The sequence below is a fragment of the Emys orbicularis genome, chromosome 14, assembly GCF_028017835.1.
Source record: "Emys orbicularis isolate rEmyOrb1 chromosome 14, rEmyOrb1.hap1, whole genome shotgun sequence".
Lineage (NCBI taxonomy): Eukaryota > Metazoa > Chordata > Testudines > Emydidae > Emys > Emys orbicularis.
Window position 1 is genome coordinate 23,475,499 of NC_088696.1, and position 12,989 is coordinate 23,488,487.

Sequence of the window (12,989 nt, forward strand, 5' to 3'; positions counted from 1 at the left end):
ATCTGCAAGAAGGAACTCTGAAACAAAGGAACTTTGAAATAAATAAGCCTATGACCTGAGGGACAGATACATACACAGAGTGGTGGGCGGGGGCAGATTGTCCAAGAGGCAGAAGTTGTAGGATGCAGCCTGCCTCCTAGGCTCAATGATGGGGGATGGGGCACCAAAGCCCAGTCAGACTGGTTCAGAGAAGGGTTACTGGGATGATCCGGGGAATGGAGACCCTATTTTATGAGAGAAGACTAGAAGAGCTTGTGCTAGGCTAAACAAGCCAGGAAGGCTCTCTATAAATATATGAGGGGTTAAGCACTAGGGAGGCAGAAGAGCTATTTAAGCTAAAAAACAATGTGGCACAAAAAAATGAGTATAAACAGGCCCTGAATAAATTCAGGGTAGAAATTAGGCTTCTAATGACCAGAAAACTGAGGTTGTGGAACAGTCTTCCAATAGGAGCAATGGGGACAAACCACCTAACTAGTTTTAAAGTGGAGCTTGATAAAGTTTATGAATGGGATTATCTGACTGGGTTGCCTGCACCCAGGAAGTCCCTTCCAGTCAGGGTGACCAGATAGCAAGTGTGAAAAATCAGGACGGGGGTGGGAGGTAATAGGCACCTATATAAGACAAAGCTCCGAATATCAGGACTGTCCCTATAAAATCAGGACATCTGGTCACCCTACTTCCAGTGCTATGTCTTATGTTCCAGACTGACAAACTGGCAAGGAAGGGCTAAGTTTAGCTTAGTCAATATGTTTTTAGGCTTTTGTTGTTTTAACCCTTTTCTCTGTTATGTTCCCATGGCCAAATAACACATGTTCTGAAGAGGCTGTCCTGAGTCGCTGCAATTGCATACGGGTCACAACCTCCCAAATTAAGTCTATAGCAGAACCAAACACTGCTGGATGTGCCAGGGTAATATAGCTGGTGAACAGTGGGCGTTGTAAGCCTCATCAGTCCAGTTTAAAAGTGGAGTGAAGCACAGGATTTCACTAACAAAAAGAGGCCGATCTAAGCCTCTCACTTGGAAAGGGTGCCCACTGAGAGAGATGGAGAGGGCAAAGGTACAGCTCACCTCTAAACCATAATACTCCTTCATTGATATTGTTGGAAAGGAGCTGCACACATCAATAGCAGGATTGCTTTCTACCTGCTTTGATTTCCACCTCCCTATATGTTCCTCAATTTCATTTCCCATTCAGTGGTTGAGAGCAGACACTAAGACCACTATTTTTAAGTGGATATTTTCCTGCTTAAAGAGGTTACTGTGTAGTTTACAATCCTCTAGATGGGATTATTATTATTACTATTATTATTAGAGGTGGTTGCCAGTGCTTCCTGAACAGCATCACTAACATACACCAATAGTCCTGACTCACATTCTAGAACAGGGGTCTCAAAGTCAAATGACCCCAAGGGCCACGAGGACTAGTGCATTGGCCCGAGGGCCGCATCACTGCCACCCCCGCCTCGCTGCCCCTGACCCCGCCCCCACTCCACCCCTTCCATGAGGCCCCGCTCCTGCCCAGTCTCTTCTCCACCTCCTCCAAGTGGTTTTAATAAAATATATACACTCAGTAAAGCCCCCCCCCTGCACTGGGCTGCACCACCACACGACCCCTGCTCTGCCTCTTCCAGGGGTGGCAGGTTTGTAGGGGGGGATTGCAGTATTGCTACCCTTACTGCTGCTGATGGTGGCACTGCCGTTAGAGCTGGGCAACTGGAGAGAGGTGGCTGCTGGGTGGGAGCCCCCCCGTCCTGCTCGGGTCCTGCAGGGGAACAAACGGGGCTGGGCTGCCTATGCCTCCGCCCCGGGATAGCACCAGCTGGGCAGCAGCCCAGACGTGACTGGCCAGACGTTGGGCGCAGCGTGCACGCTGCTGGGTCCCCGCAACAGGCCCAGGGGGTTCGGGCCCGGGTGCCAGAGCCGCAGCCACCAAGCTTGACCATGGGCCACTTCCTCCCCCCGCGGCAGTGGGAGCTGCAGCAGCGGCTGCTCCCAAGTCCCGCTGCCCGGGGGGGGGGGGGAGAACAGCCGCCGCCTGGCCCCACGGGCTGCCCCCCTCCTCTCCCTACCGCCCGACTGAGTCCTGCCTGCCCGGGGCCAGGCCGGACTCTCACTCACCCCGGCCCCGCGCTCCCCGGCGTCTCCGGGGCTTCCCTCCAGCGCTTGTGGAGGGAGGAGGAATGGTGAGCCTGGGGAAGAGGAAGGGATTTGAGGAAGGAAGCAAATGGGGGGAGGAGGGGACGTCTGGTCACCCTAAGTCAGTGGAAAGTTGCTTCTTCTCTTACCTATTCACTGAACCCACACTAAAATCCAGAGAACCACCTGCAGCAAAATACATGAGTGGTACAAGCATCTGTTTATAATATACAGTAAATACATTTAAAAATATTAAGGTTTGAAAGGCAAGATATTTTATGCATTAAGAATTCTACCTACAAAGTTTTTCTCTTTTCAGACATGCTACCTTTGTAATCCTTCTTCCCTTTTACTACACATAAGACTGCATTTGATTTTTTATTTTTTTTTTATTTTTTATTTCAGCACAGAAATCTTTGAAACACATTTTGCCCAAGAATTGCAGTTTCTATAAAGGATAGTCCCTTCATTTCCTCAACACAGACAGGGTGCAATGATAAAGAAGCTTTGCATTACAAAGCTTACTATCAGCATTGCTTTTAGGAGTGTTTAAACCATTCCCCCCGCCCCCCGTTTAATATTCTTTGAACAACCTTAAAAGGCCCTCAACAGGAGCCAGTGACTGGGCCTTCTTGTTTGCCACACCAGAATACTAGTATTCAAATGCTCTTCCCTCTCAGCCAGCCTTGATCTAATAATTGTCAGAGTTTCAAAACAGAGGGACCTCCATATAATATACAAATTATTAAAAAAAAAAAAAAAAAAAAATCAGAAATATTGGAGGAAGGTGGAAAAAGGATTGAGCAAACCTCTCCCCTGTGAAGATGCTATTTTTTATTACACAGTGAAATCTACAAATGTCTTATTTTAAAGGGATCATTGCAGAGTTAGCCCTTCCAAATGCAAGACAGCCAGAATGGGTGATCTGGCAGAGTAGACATGAGAAATTTAATGAAGTGACAAGTCACACCACAGTGAGAAGGCACAGGCTATAGTGATATTCTTTGCAGCTAGAAAGAGCGCGCGATGCATTTATACTTCCCTCATCTGTATGTTGTTTGTAAGCACTGGTATGTGTCACAGATAGGTCAAAATAAAACGGATCAGATGAAACAGTCGCTCCTGGTATAGGAGAAAATAGTTTACACAAAGCAAGTGTATAAAATTTAAATCATAAAAAAATTATATTGTGTTTACATCACCAAATGGTGATTATACTGTAAAAGCCTTAAGTCTTTTACGGTCTTCTTATAAGCACTGTAATACGTATGGAAGCCAAAACACAGAATTTAAAAAAAAGTTGTAAACAAGATTTAATTCATTTTCTGTATGGTAAATTCCTCCATATAACCCTGTCTGTCCGTGAAACATGTCATAGAGACAACTTTTAACATCAGGAATTGGGATTCATACATGTTCCACAGTCTGATTTGCCTGAAAATATGTAAATTGAGACATTTATTATACACACTAAACCAACACAATTAAAGTTATATTAAGTCAAGCAATAATTGGGAAAAGGATTTTATTTTGACAAACAAAGTGATGTGAATCACCACAAATATTAGTTTACTATTAAAAAAATATATGTAGTTATACACTATTTTCAATAAATGAAATATTGACATATTGCTGCAATTTGAGGATTTTGGGAGACCACCTAGTACATAAAACAGATGCAACTTAAATGTTTCTTGTAACTCATACTTCTGTATAAAGAAGTACTTTAGAAGATGTAGAATTCCATATGTTCTTGTTTTTTAACTTGATTTTCAGTTTATGAACGAAGCCCCAATATCTTTGAATTTCCTTAAAATCACAAGTCAATAGTTCCTTTTGCTTTGAACTTCTTTGCAGAACGCTCACTTGCTCTAAGCTGGAACTTGCTACCATAGATGTGGGAAATAAAGCCATCAACCTCAAGGCTAAATACATTGTTAAGCTTGGGAATAACTGAAAGAGAAGTTGAAGAGGGAACAAAAAAAACGATCAGTAATGTATTGTATTGTAAATCTCTGTCCTTCAAGGTTCTGGTACTTTGGCACAACTAAGTTTTCAAAGGCCCTTCTTCAAGAATTCCAATGTTTAAAAGCATCCAATGTTTTGAAACATCCTATTAGTATGTCGCAAAGAGCATCAAAAGTGACAATCAGATCAACATGAACAATCTGCTTCTGGCATCTCTTTTGCTATTTTCATGAAGCCAATCTGTTCTGGTGAGAATTCTGTTCAACAAGAACATGGCTGCATGATTTTTATTAATAAGTACTATGCAGCCTACACTGCCACTTGGGCTTACAAAGAAAGCATCAGATGAATAATGTGCAAAAGTAATATTTCTGACTACTCAAAATGTGAAAGGTACAGAAAACTTGTACTACATACCTTTTAATTTATCTTCTTTAGTGATAATTTTGAAAATATGCTTCATTTCCTGTAGAATAATTCCTGTGATCCCAACATAAGAGGGACATTTTGATTTAGTTACTAAAAAAAACCAAAAACAAACAGATGCATCAGTGGAAGAATTTGCAAATGAAAATGATCTATATTGTAGCTTCATAATTTTAAAAGATAGCTTATAGTAATTCAGAATAAATATACCTAAATATACCTAATTCTGCTATGAAGTCAAACTAATACTAGTAGCAATCACATAGCTATTGGTGGCTGTGCATATTAACAACAAATTCTAACAAAGGAGGGTTTCCACAAGTACTTAAATGAAGTATTGGGGTTGAGTCTGGGAAGGGGAATAGGTCAAATAATAATTTGGTCTCAATATGTGACCCCAAAGTAGATAATATTTGGAGAGTTTACAAAAGTACTAAGACTACAGAAATAGCAGTTAAATGTGTGTTTCTGGCAGAAATTAAGGGAAAGGAAAATGTAGGTTTAGAAACAGAAAGTGTAGGGTGATTGTTACCCCATAGGGCTTTGAAAGAAGCCTTCAAAAAAAGAATGGAAAAAGTAATACCTGTAACAATAGCTCCATGGAGATCAGCTTTTAGCAATTTGGCCTGAATCATCTGTGGTTGTCTTAAAAACAAAACAAAAAAACATTTAAAAAAAAATATCTATATTTACAATAAATGTTGTCTGTGGTGTTAAAGTCAGTACACTTTTGTATTTATAAAATATAGAAATACATGCTTGTTTAAAAACATTATGCAAAATTATCTTTCAAAGACTATTATATTACCATAAAGTATAAACAATCTAGACCCTACATGTTTTTAAATAAACTGAACTTACGCATCTGGTCTGAGTCCGTTACACAGATCCCTGATGTATTGTTTCCAGAGTTCATGTAATGGTTGAAACAACTCATATCTACAATAGTCAGCAAGAGACAAAAAAAGCTTATATGGTATCTTTTCAGAAGGTTGTATGATACAACATGACAGCTTAACTACTAACCAATCTATAATTTACATACAAAGTTAGAACTTGTTTCTTTGAGTATCTCATGAAGTCATTAGCTATACAATACAACATTCCAAGCTGTAAGATTACTTACTCTAAAAAGAGGTTTCTAATGTACATCACATAAGCTGTTGCATTTTACGTCCTGAGAAACGCCTACTCTTGTATTCTCTGTCTACTTCATTTCCCAACTATGGTTGCAAAGAGGATGCATTTTAATAAAATCAATTCATGCACTGTGAGATACTAAGTCTGGTCACTATCAGGGACCTGTGGCTCCATATAGTAATTTGATACTGACTTCTCACCATATTTAGATTTACAAAACACAAAAAGAAGGCAATGTCAGTGATATTCACAATATACAATAGACATCTATAAAATAAAAAATAAAGAACTGTCCTCGCATGGCCAAATGTCATAAGCAGCACAGAACTGACCTAACTCAACAAAATATTAAGAGTACTAATTAATAACTGTTAGCACCAATACATACATGTTGCTGCATGTAAACTGCTTTCAACAACCTTCCAACTTTTACTAGTAAGTCACAAAAAGAAAGCCTTTGAAGTTCTTACTTTTGCTGTTCTGGTTTAACTTCAAAGAGCCGCATTTCTCTCCTCTGCTTGGCAGAAAACCCTTTAGTTTTCTTCCTTTTTTCCTTTTTCCTTCTTTTAGCACAATGCTCAAGAACTACAGCTTTTCGGGTTAGCTTATCCTGGATGGCTTCATCTTTCAGTCGTGGCATACTACGCTTCAGAAAGGCATTTACAAAAGCTTCGGCCTCTTTTGATCCTTGAGGCTCCAAAATAAAAGTTGTTAAAGTTAAGAATATCACTGACTAGTAGTCTCATCAGTGGTTGATACCACTGATATTAAATACATGTTAATGTACCATGAAAAACTGATAATATTCTAGATTAAGTCAATTATATTTCCATGAAACATTTCCACACTGACCCACCAAAGTGCCTCAAAATCCTTAACTGAGGGGACTAACTCTAGAGTTGTGATGGTAGTTTAGTTTCCATGGCCATTCCATCATCCTTTTATCTGAGAAGGCTAAATGGGTGCCATATTAGTGCTCACTTTGACTATATTTTGTGACGTGGAAGACTATTCATTAGACATTAGCTATGAGAAGAAAATGATTGCACAGAGGCTTGTGTACAACAGATTGGCTTCACTTCTTTAAGTTGACTCAGTTCAAATAAGTAGGGCCCTACCAAATTCACGGCCATGAAAAACGTGTCACGGACCGTGAAATCTGGTCTTTTGTGTGCTTTTTAATCCTACACTATACAGATTTAACAGGGGAGACCAGCGTTTCTCAAATTGGGGGTCCTGACCCAGAAGGGAGTTGTGGGGCGGTCACAAGGTTATTTTAGGGGGGCGGTAAAGGTATTGCCACCCTTACTGCTGCATTGCCTTCAGAGCTGGGCAGCCGGAGAACAGCAGCTATTGGCCAGGTGCCCAGCTCTGACGGCAGCGCCCCGCCAGCAGCAGCGCAGAAGTAAGGGTGGCAATACCAAACCATGCCACCCTTACTTCTGCACTGCTGCTTTCAGAGCTGGGTAGCCAAAGAGTGGCAGCTGCTGACTGAGGGCCCAGCTCTGCAGGCAGCAGTGCAAAACTAAGGGCTCCCAGCCAGCAGCCACCTCTCTCCAGTTGCCCAGCTCTAACGGCAGTGCCGCCGTCAGCAGCAGTAAGGGTAGCAATACTGCAATCCCCCCTACAATAACCTTGTGACCCCCCCCCCCCCCACACACAACTCCTTTTTGGGTCAGGGCCCCTACAATTACACCACTGTGAAATTTCAGATTTAAATAGCTGAAATCATGAAATTTACAATTTTTTAAATCCTATGACCATGATATTGACCAAAATGGACCCTGAATTTGGTAGGGACCTACAAATAAGCCATCTATCAGTAATCAGACAAATCTGACTTTGTTACTGACTTTAACAGGTGACTTAAAGCAAAAGAGTTCATATGCTACTAAAATTTCTGATCTCTCCAGTTCCAAACTCACTCTTAAGAGCAAACATTCCCATTTTCATGCAAACATCCTAATAATTGTAAAAAGAAAAATACAGATAAGACAGCAATTTGTGCAGGAAGAGTGTTGTCCAAGTTTCTCCCCTGAACGCTCCACAGATTTTAAAGAATCTATTTCAAACAGAAACCATTATTTTCAGAGATATGTAACACAGCTGCTTCAAGCTATATCTGCTTGAAAGTTTCCATATAAACATAAAACATATATATACACATACATACATACACACAATGTATAGAAAAGAAAAAAAAATTAGGGCCCCGCACCTGTGTTGAGAACCATTATCTCTAATTGGGCTCAACATAGGTGCAGGGTCCTGCCTGCATAGATCAAGTTGAAGCACTGAGGCCTTGAGAATGAACACGCTGTTAAAAAAAACTTTGTGGAAAAATAGTTAAAAAAATTCTAAATACCATCTTGAGTCACATGCAGTCAGGTATCTGAGTCTGTGATTTTAAACTGGCTCATAACTCTAAAATGATCAAAATGTCTTTTGCTAGGCCAAAGTAGAAACAATATTTAGTGCTTGCTGAATGGCGCTGGCCAAAATGCCAAGACTAGAATTCAATTCTAACATTATCTTGATTAAACCTCCCTGTAGGAGATGAAAATTATCATGACCAAGGTTTTAGATAAAATGGACAATCTGAAGAAAAAACAAGCAGCATTAACTCACAGAACCAGCTACAAACGAGATGAGGATGGGACATGCACAGTCCAGCTCTCACATTCTCTCGATTAGCAGCTAACAGTGAAAGTGGCGGATACCTGGAGATCCAATAGCTTTGCAGCCTGCGGTGGTAGCTTACTGTAAATCACACCTGGAACACACATTCACACAACGCCCTGTTAGCAGGGGCATCCCCTTTCCCCACACCAGTTTCGCGAGTCTGCTTCCCCGCCTGGGGGCCAACAGCTGACGCTTCCGAGGGCGGCCAAGGCCGCCGCCGCCTCCTCCTCCTCCGGGGACACCCACCGCGAGCCCCGCGCACTGAGGATCGCTCGGGAGCACGCTGGGAAATGCCGCTCGCCCCTCAGCGGAGCGGGGCTACAGGCAAACGCGGAGGAACGGGGGGGGCTAACCCCTCGCCCCCAACTCAGCGCACTGAACTGAAACACGCAGCGATCCCGCCCCAGCGGGGGGGGGGGGCGCGGAGCGGCCGCTGTCTGCCACAGGTACCGCTAGGAGCCGGGCGGAGGGGACACCGGCCCACGTGACTGGGGGCGAGAACGGGGCTATAGAACCCGCTCAATGGACCAGCCCCCCGAGCACTTACTCTCCATCTTGGTAACTAGGCAGCGCTTCCGGTTCCCACCGATGAAGTCAAGACGCTGCGACTTAACCCGGGGGCGGCCCGACGCGCGTCAAAGCCCGTCTCCGAAAGGAACGCGCATGCGTAGCAGCTGGGGGGAGGGGCCGCACCACCTGGTGCGCGCGCACAAACAGCCGCGAGGAGTTCGCACCCTGCAGCGCAACAGCCTTGCTGGGGGCTTTGTCCCTTCGGCCAACACAAGCCAAGCGCATGCGCTCGTGTATCTCGACCTATCTCCACCCACATGGAGCTCACGCGCTGCAACCTAGGAGCCGGCGGTCACTGCAGGAGGGCGCATACGCGTTGATCTGCGCTGAACCGGCTTTCGGAGAAGGGCGCATGCGCAACAGTCCCGCCCCGAAAGGGCCGAGGTTAAGGCAGGAGGCGGGGCGGGTACCCTGACTGGTGCTGCCTCTCGTGGCGAGGCGGGGCAGTACAGCCTCGCCCGCCAGCACTCTGCGCCCAGCCAACCCCGATGCTGCTGCAGCCCCATGAGCCGGGGAAGTGTGAGACTGGCGGGCGCAAGCCCTGAGATGTCAGTTACCAGGGAGGTTCCCTGCCGGAGCCGAGTGAGGCGCACTGCAGCCCCAAGCTCGCAGGACTCCAGCAGCAGCAGGGCTGGATTAACGCAGGGGCTTCAGGAGCTGCAGCCCAGGGGCTTGGGCTGAGGGGGCACCCACAAAAATAAATCCATCATTATATACAATTCAGTGGTCACCAACCCGTTGATCACAATCAACTGGTCGATCCTGGAGCCTCTGCCAGTCGATCGCGAGCTCTGGGCTGCTAAAAGTCCAGCGGCACAGCAGGGCTCAGGCAGGCTGCCTGCCTTGGCCTCACGCTGCTCCCATTGCTGGCACGTCTCTGCGGCCCCTGGCGGTGCTGGGAGGCAGCACCGTACGCTGCCCCCAGCACTGTCCCCACAGCTCCCATTGGCCGGTTCCTGGCCAATGGGAGCTATGGGGGCAGCGCTTGCGGGCGCGGGCCGCGCACAGAGACATGCTGTCCCCCTCCCCCCCCCCAGGGGCGCGCAGAGACGTGTCAGCAGCCAGCTGCTTCCGGGAGCGGCGTGGGGCTAAGGCAGGCAGGCAGCATGCCTGAGCCCTACTGCGCCACCGGCCGGGAGCCTCCTGTGGTAAATGCCTCCCGGCCGGAGCCTACACCTCACACCCCCTCCTGCACCCCAACTCCCAGGCCAGAATCCCCTTCTGCACCAAACTCCCTCCCAGAGCCCTCACCCTCTCCTGCATTCCAACACTCTGCCCCAGGTTGCAGCCCCCTCCTGCACCCAAACTCCCTCCCAGAAAGAAACTAATATATCAGCTGTTCTAAGGTAAGAAGTAGACTATTTTGAATTAACTTAACTATATTCTACATGTTTTAAGACTGAAATGTAACCACAGAATGGCTTTATGTTAATTAAAAGGCAAGTTTACTATAGCATTAATAGCCTCGATGCCATAATTGTGACAATTTTGTTTTAAATTAGGAAAAAGACTTGTATACAGGGGCCCCACACAATCTAATAGCCCTGGGCCTACAGGAGAATTCATCTGGCCCTGCTGCAGGGGCTTCGAGAACAACTCCCAACAGCAACAGCATGGCAATACAATCTGGACAGGAGGCAACCCCCAATCTTCGCCAAGACACCCAGTCTCATCCGAACCCCGCCAACACACCATTGGCACCACCCGTACATCCACTGTCACCCAGCCCCTCACCAATACACCCAGTGTCACCCAGCCCTCTGCCAACAACATCCACTGATAGCTAGCCTCTCATCAATACACCCAGTGTCACCCAGCCCTGTGCTAATACACCCACTTAGCCAGCCCCTCACCAATACACCCAGTGTCACCAAACCCCACACCCACACATCCACTCTCACTAACCCCCACCCATATACCCAGTGTCAGACCCACCATTCACCCATGCACCCAGTGCCAGCCTAGCTTCTCACTAATACACCTAGTGCCAGCCCCTGCACTCACCAATACAGCCACTGTTCACCCACCCACTCACTAGTACAGCAACTGTCAGCCCACTTACTCACCAGTTCAGCTACTGATAGCCCCCCCAATACCTCCCTCCTATCCCTACTCCAGACCTTAACCTCCCAATGCTACCCTGTCCCAATAATTTAAGCTTTCTCATACCAACCCTCCCTGATACCACCTTTTCCCCCGGTACTACTCACTCCCTGATACTACCCCCTTGCCATATCCCCAGTACCCTTCCTGCCTGATACTTCTCTGATATCATCCCTTTGTCAATACCCCACACCTATCAATACCTCCTTGATGCTTCCCAGTTCCAGTCTCCCTGATTTCACTCACTCCTGATATTAATTCCTGCTTGATACTATCTCCTTCCCAATACCACCCTGAAAGCACTCCTCTCCGGTACTATCCCTTTGTCACTACCACATGCTTGATACCTCTCTGATACTTTCCAATCCCACCCCTTTCCTGATTTCACTCACTCCCCGTTTCTAGCCCCTACCAATATTTTCATCCCTTTGTCCCTACACTACCATGATGTCCCTAATACCCCCTTGCCAATGCCATCTTCTCCCCGATATCTCCCGGATATCAACCAATACTTCCTTGATTTCAGCCATTTGCCTATACGACCCTGATACCATCCTCTCCTCAGTACTTCACCAATACCATCCCTTCATTCATACCACTCACTCCCTAATACCATTCCCTTACTGATACCTCCCTCATACCACCCTCTGATAACCTCTTGATATCAGCCACCTACCAGTGCCACTGCAATACCATCCATTCCCTATACTACCCGCTCTATGTTATGGTTTTAACACAGTTCTCTCCCCACTACCAACCAGTGTCATCTGTGTCTTGATACCACAGAAGATAGTATTCCTATCTTGATATCTACCTGATACCATCCAGTCCCCAGTACCATTCCCTGGTATCACCACCCTGATACCATCCGAACCACCCAGATACTAATAACTCCGCAGTATCCTCCCGATACCCCATACGCCCTGATGCCACAGCTTCCATCCTGGTACATATTCCCTAAAATACTAAATCTAGAGAGATTTTGGTTCACTAAAGGAAGAAGAATGCTAAAGTAATGTCACAGGGGTAGAAATGGAGTTGGTGCATAATGAATTGCTCTTTGGTAGAGGAACAGATAGTTATGAGAGATAGTTACTTACTGAGACAGTGTATAAGAAAGATGACTACTCTGTTGAGTGCTATTGTGGGGCTGTAAAGCACTGGCTAGATACCTGATAGCAGTGAATGCAACTGTAAGTTTATGAGTGAAAGCAAGAAATGGGCTGGTGGCGAATTCAAATCTCTATGGAGGTAAATATGGGTATCCACTGAATCATCCTAAATATCTTTCCAGCATTCAGCACCACCACAACAGCAAGCAGATCTCTCTAATTTAAAAAGATTTAACTCTTTGAATTATCATCGCTATTAAGAAAAGCTCAGTTTTCTGAATGGGAATAAGCACTATAGGTCTTTAGAGCCATATGAGTGCTCCTTCACTGGATTTATGCTGCAGTTCCTGAGGCACTTAAGGGATTAATAGTCAAATCAGTGTTGGCTATGCTGGTGTTGTAAATCCAATGATCCAGGCTAAACTAGTGCCTGGGGAAGCCGGTCTCTTCCAGCAGTTCCATGTCTTCATCCTCCAAATTTACCTTTAGGTCTAATGTATGAGTGAGGGAGGAATGCATATATGAGTGGGCATGTCCCAACAAAAAAATTCTCAGAAGCAGGAGTTGAAAATTTAATCTAATAAATGTGAGGAAGAATAAGAAAATAAACAGAAAGCATACAAAGAAAGTTTTTGTAGAAAAGGAAGTGCAAGTGGGATTATGGAAATGAAAACCAATAAGTGAAACATAGACAGAAAAAAATCAAAGTGGAACAATGTGGACATAATTACAATACATTTCCGTCAATACATAGAACCATCAAATGGCTTTCACAAAGCATTTGAAGGGATGAAGTAATTTAGGGGTTTAGAAACAGTTATAGTGACACAACCCCCACCATTATATGG

The 12,989-nt window shown here is 45.1% G+C and overlaps 1 protein-coding gene across 3 annotated transcripts; it reads right to left on the reverse strand.

Annotated features, from left to right (window-relative positions):
* Positions 1-3,647: 3,647 nt before the first annotated feature.
* On the reverse strand, positions 3,648-9,278 carry POP4 (POP4 homolog, ribonuclease P/MRP subunit). Of its 3 annotated transcripts, none has more exons than XM_065416509.1 (7): positions 8,904-9,278; positions 8,395-8,447; positions 6,145-6,361; positions 5,396-5,473; positions 5,118-5,179; positions 4,526-4,627; positions 3,648-4,093 (listed from the first exon to the last, which is right to left on the reverse strand). In XM_065416509.1, the coding sequence occupies exons 3-7, from the start codon at positions 6,312-6,314 to the stop codon at positions 3,957-3,959; spliced, it is 549 nt and encodes a 182-aa protein (XP_065272581.1). In that variant the 5' UTR covers positions 6,315-6,361; positions 8,395-8,447; positions 8,904-9,278; the 3' UTR covers positions 3,648-3,956. The 3 variants fall into 3 exon arrangements, with proteins under 3 accessions (XP_065272581.1, XP_065272580.1, XP_065272582.1); XM_065416508.1 differs by having other exon boundaries at positions 6,145-6,368; XM_065416510.1 differs by lacking the exons at positions 8,395-8,447; positions 8,904-9,278 and adding an exon at positions 8,303-8,381.
* Between the last annotated feature and the right edge of the window lie 3,711 nt (positions 9,279-12,989).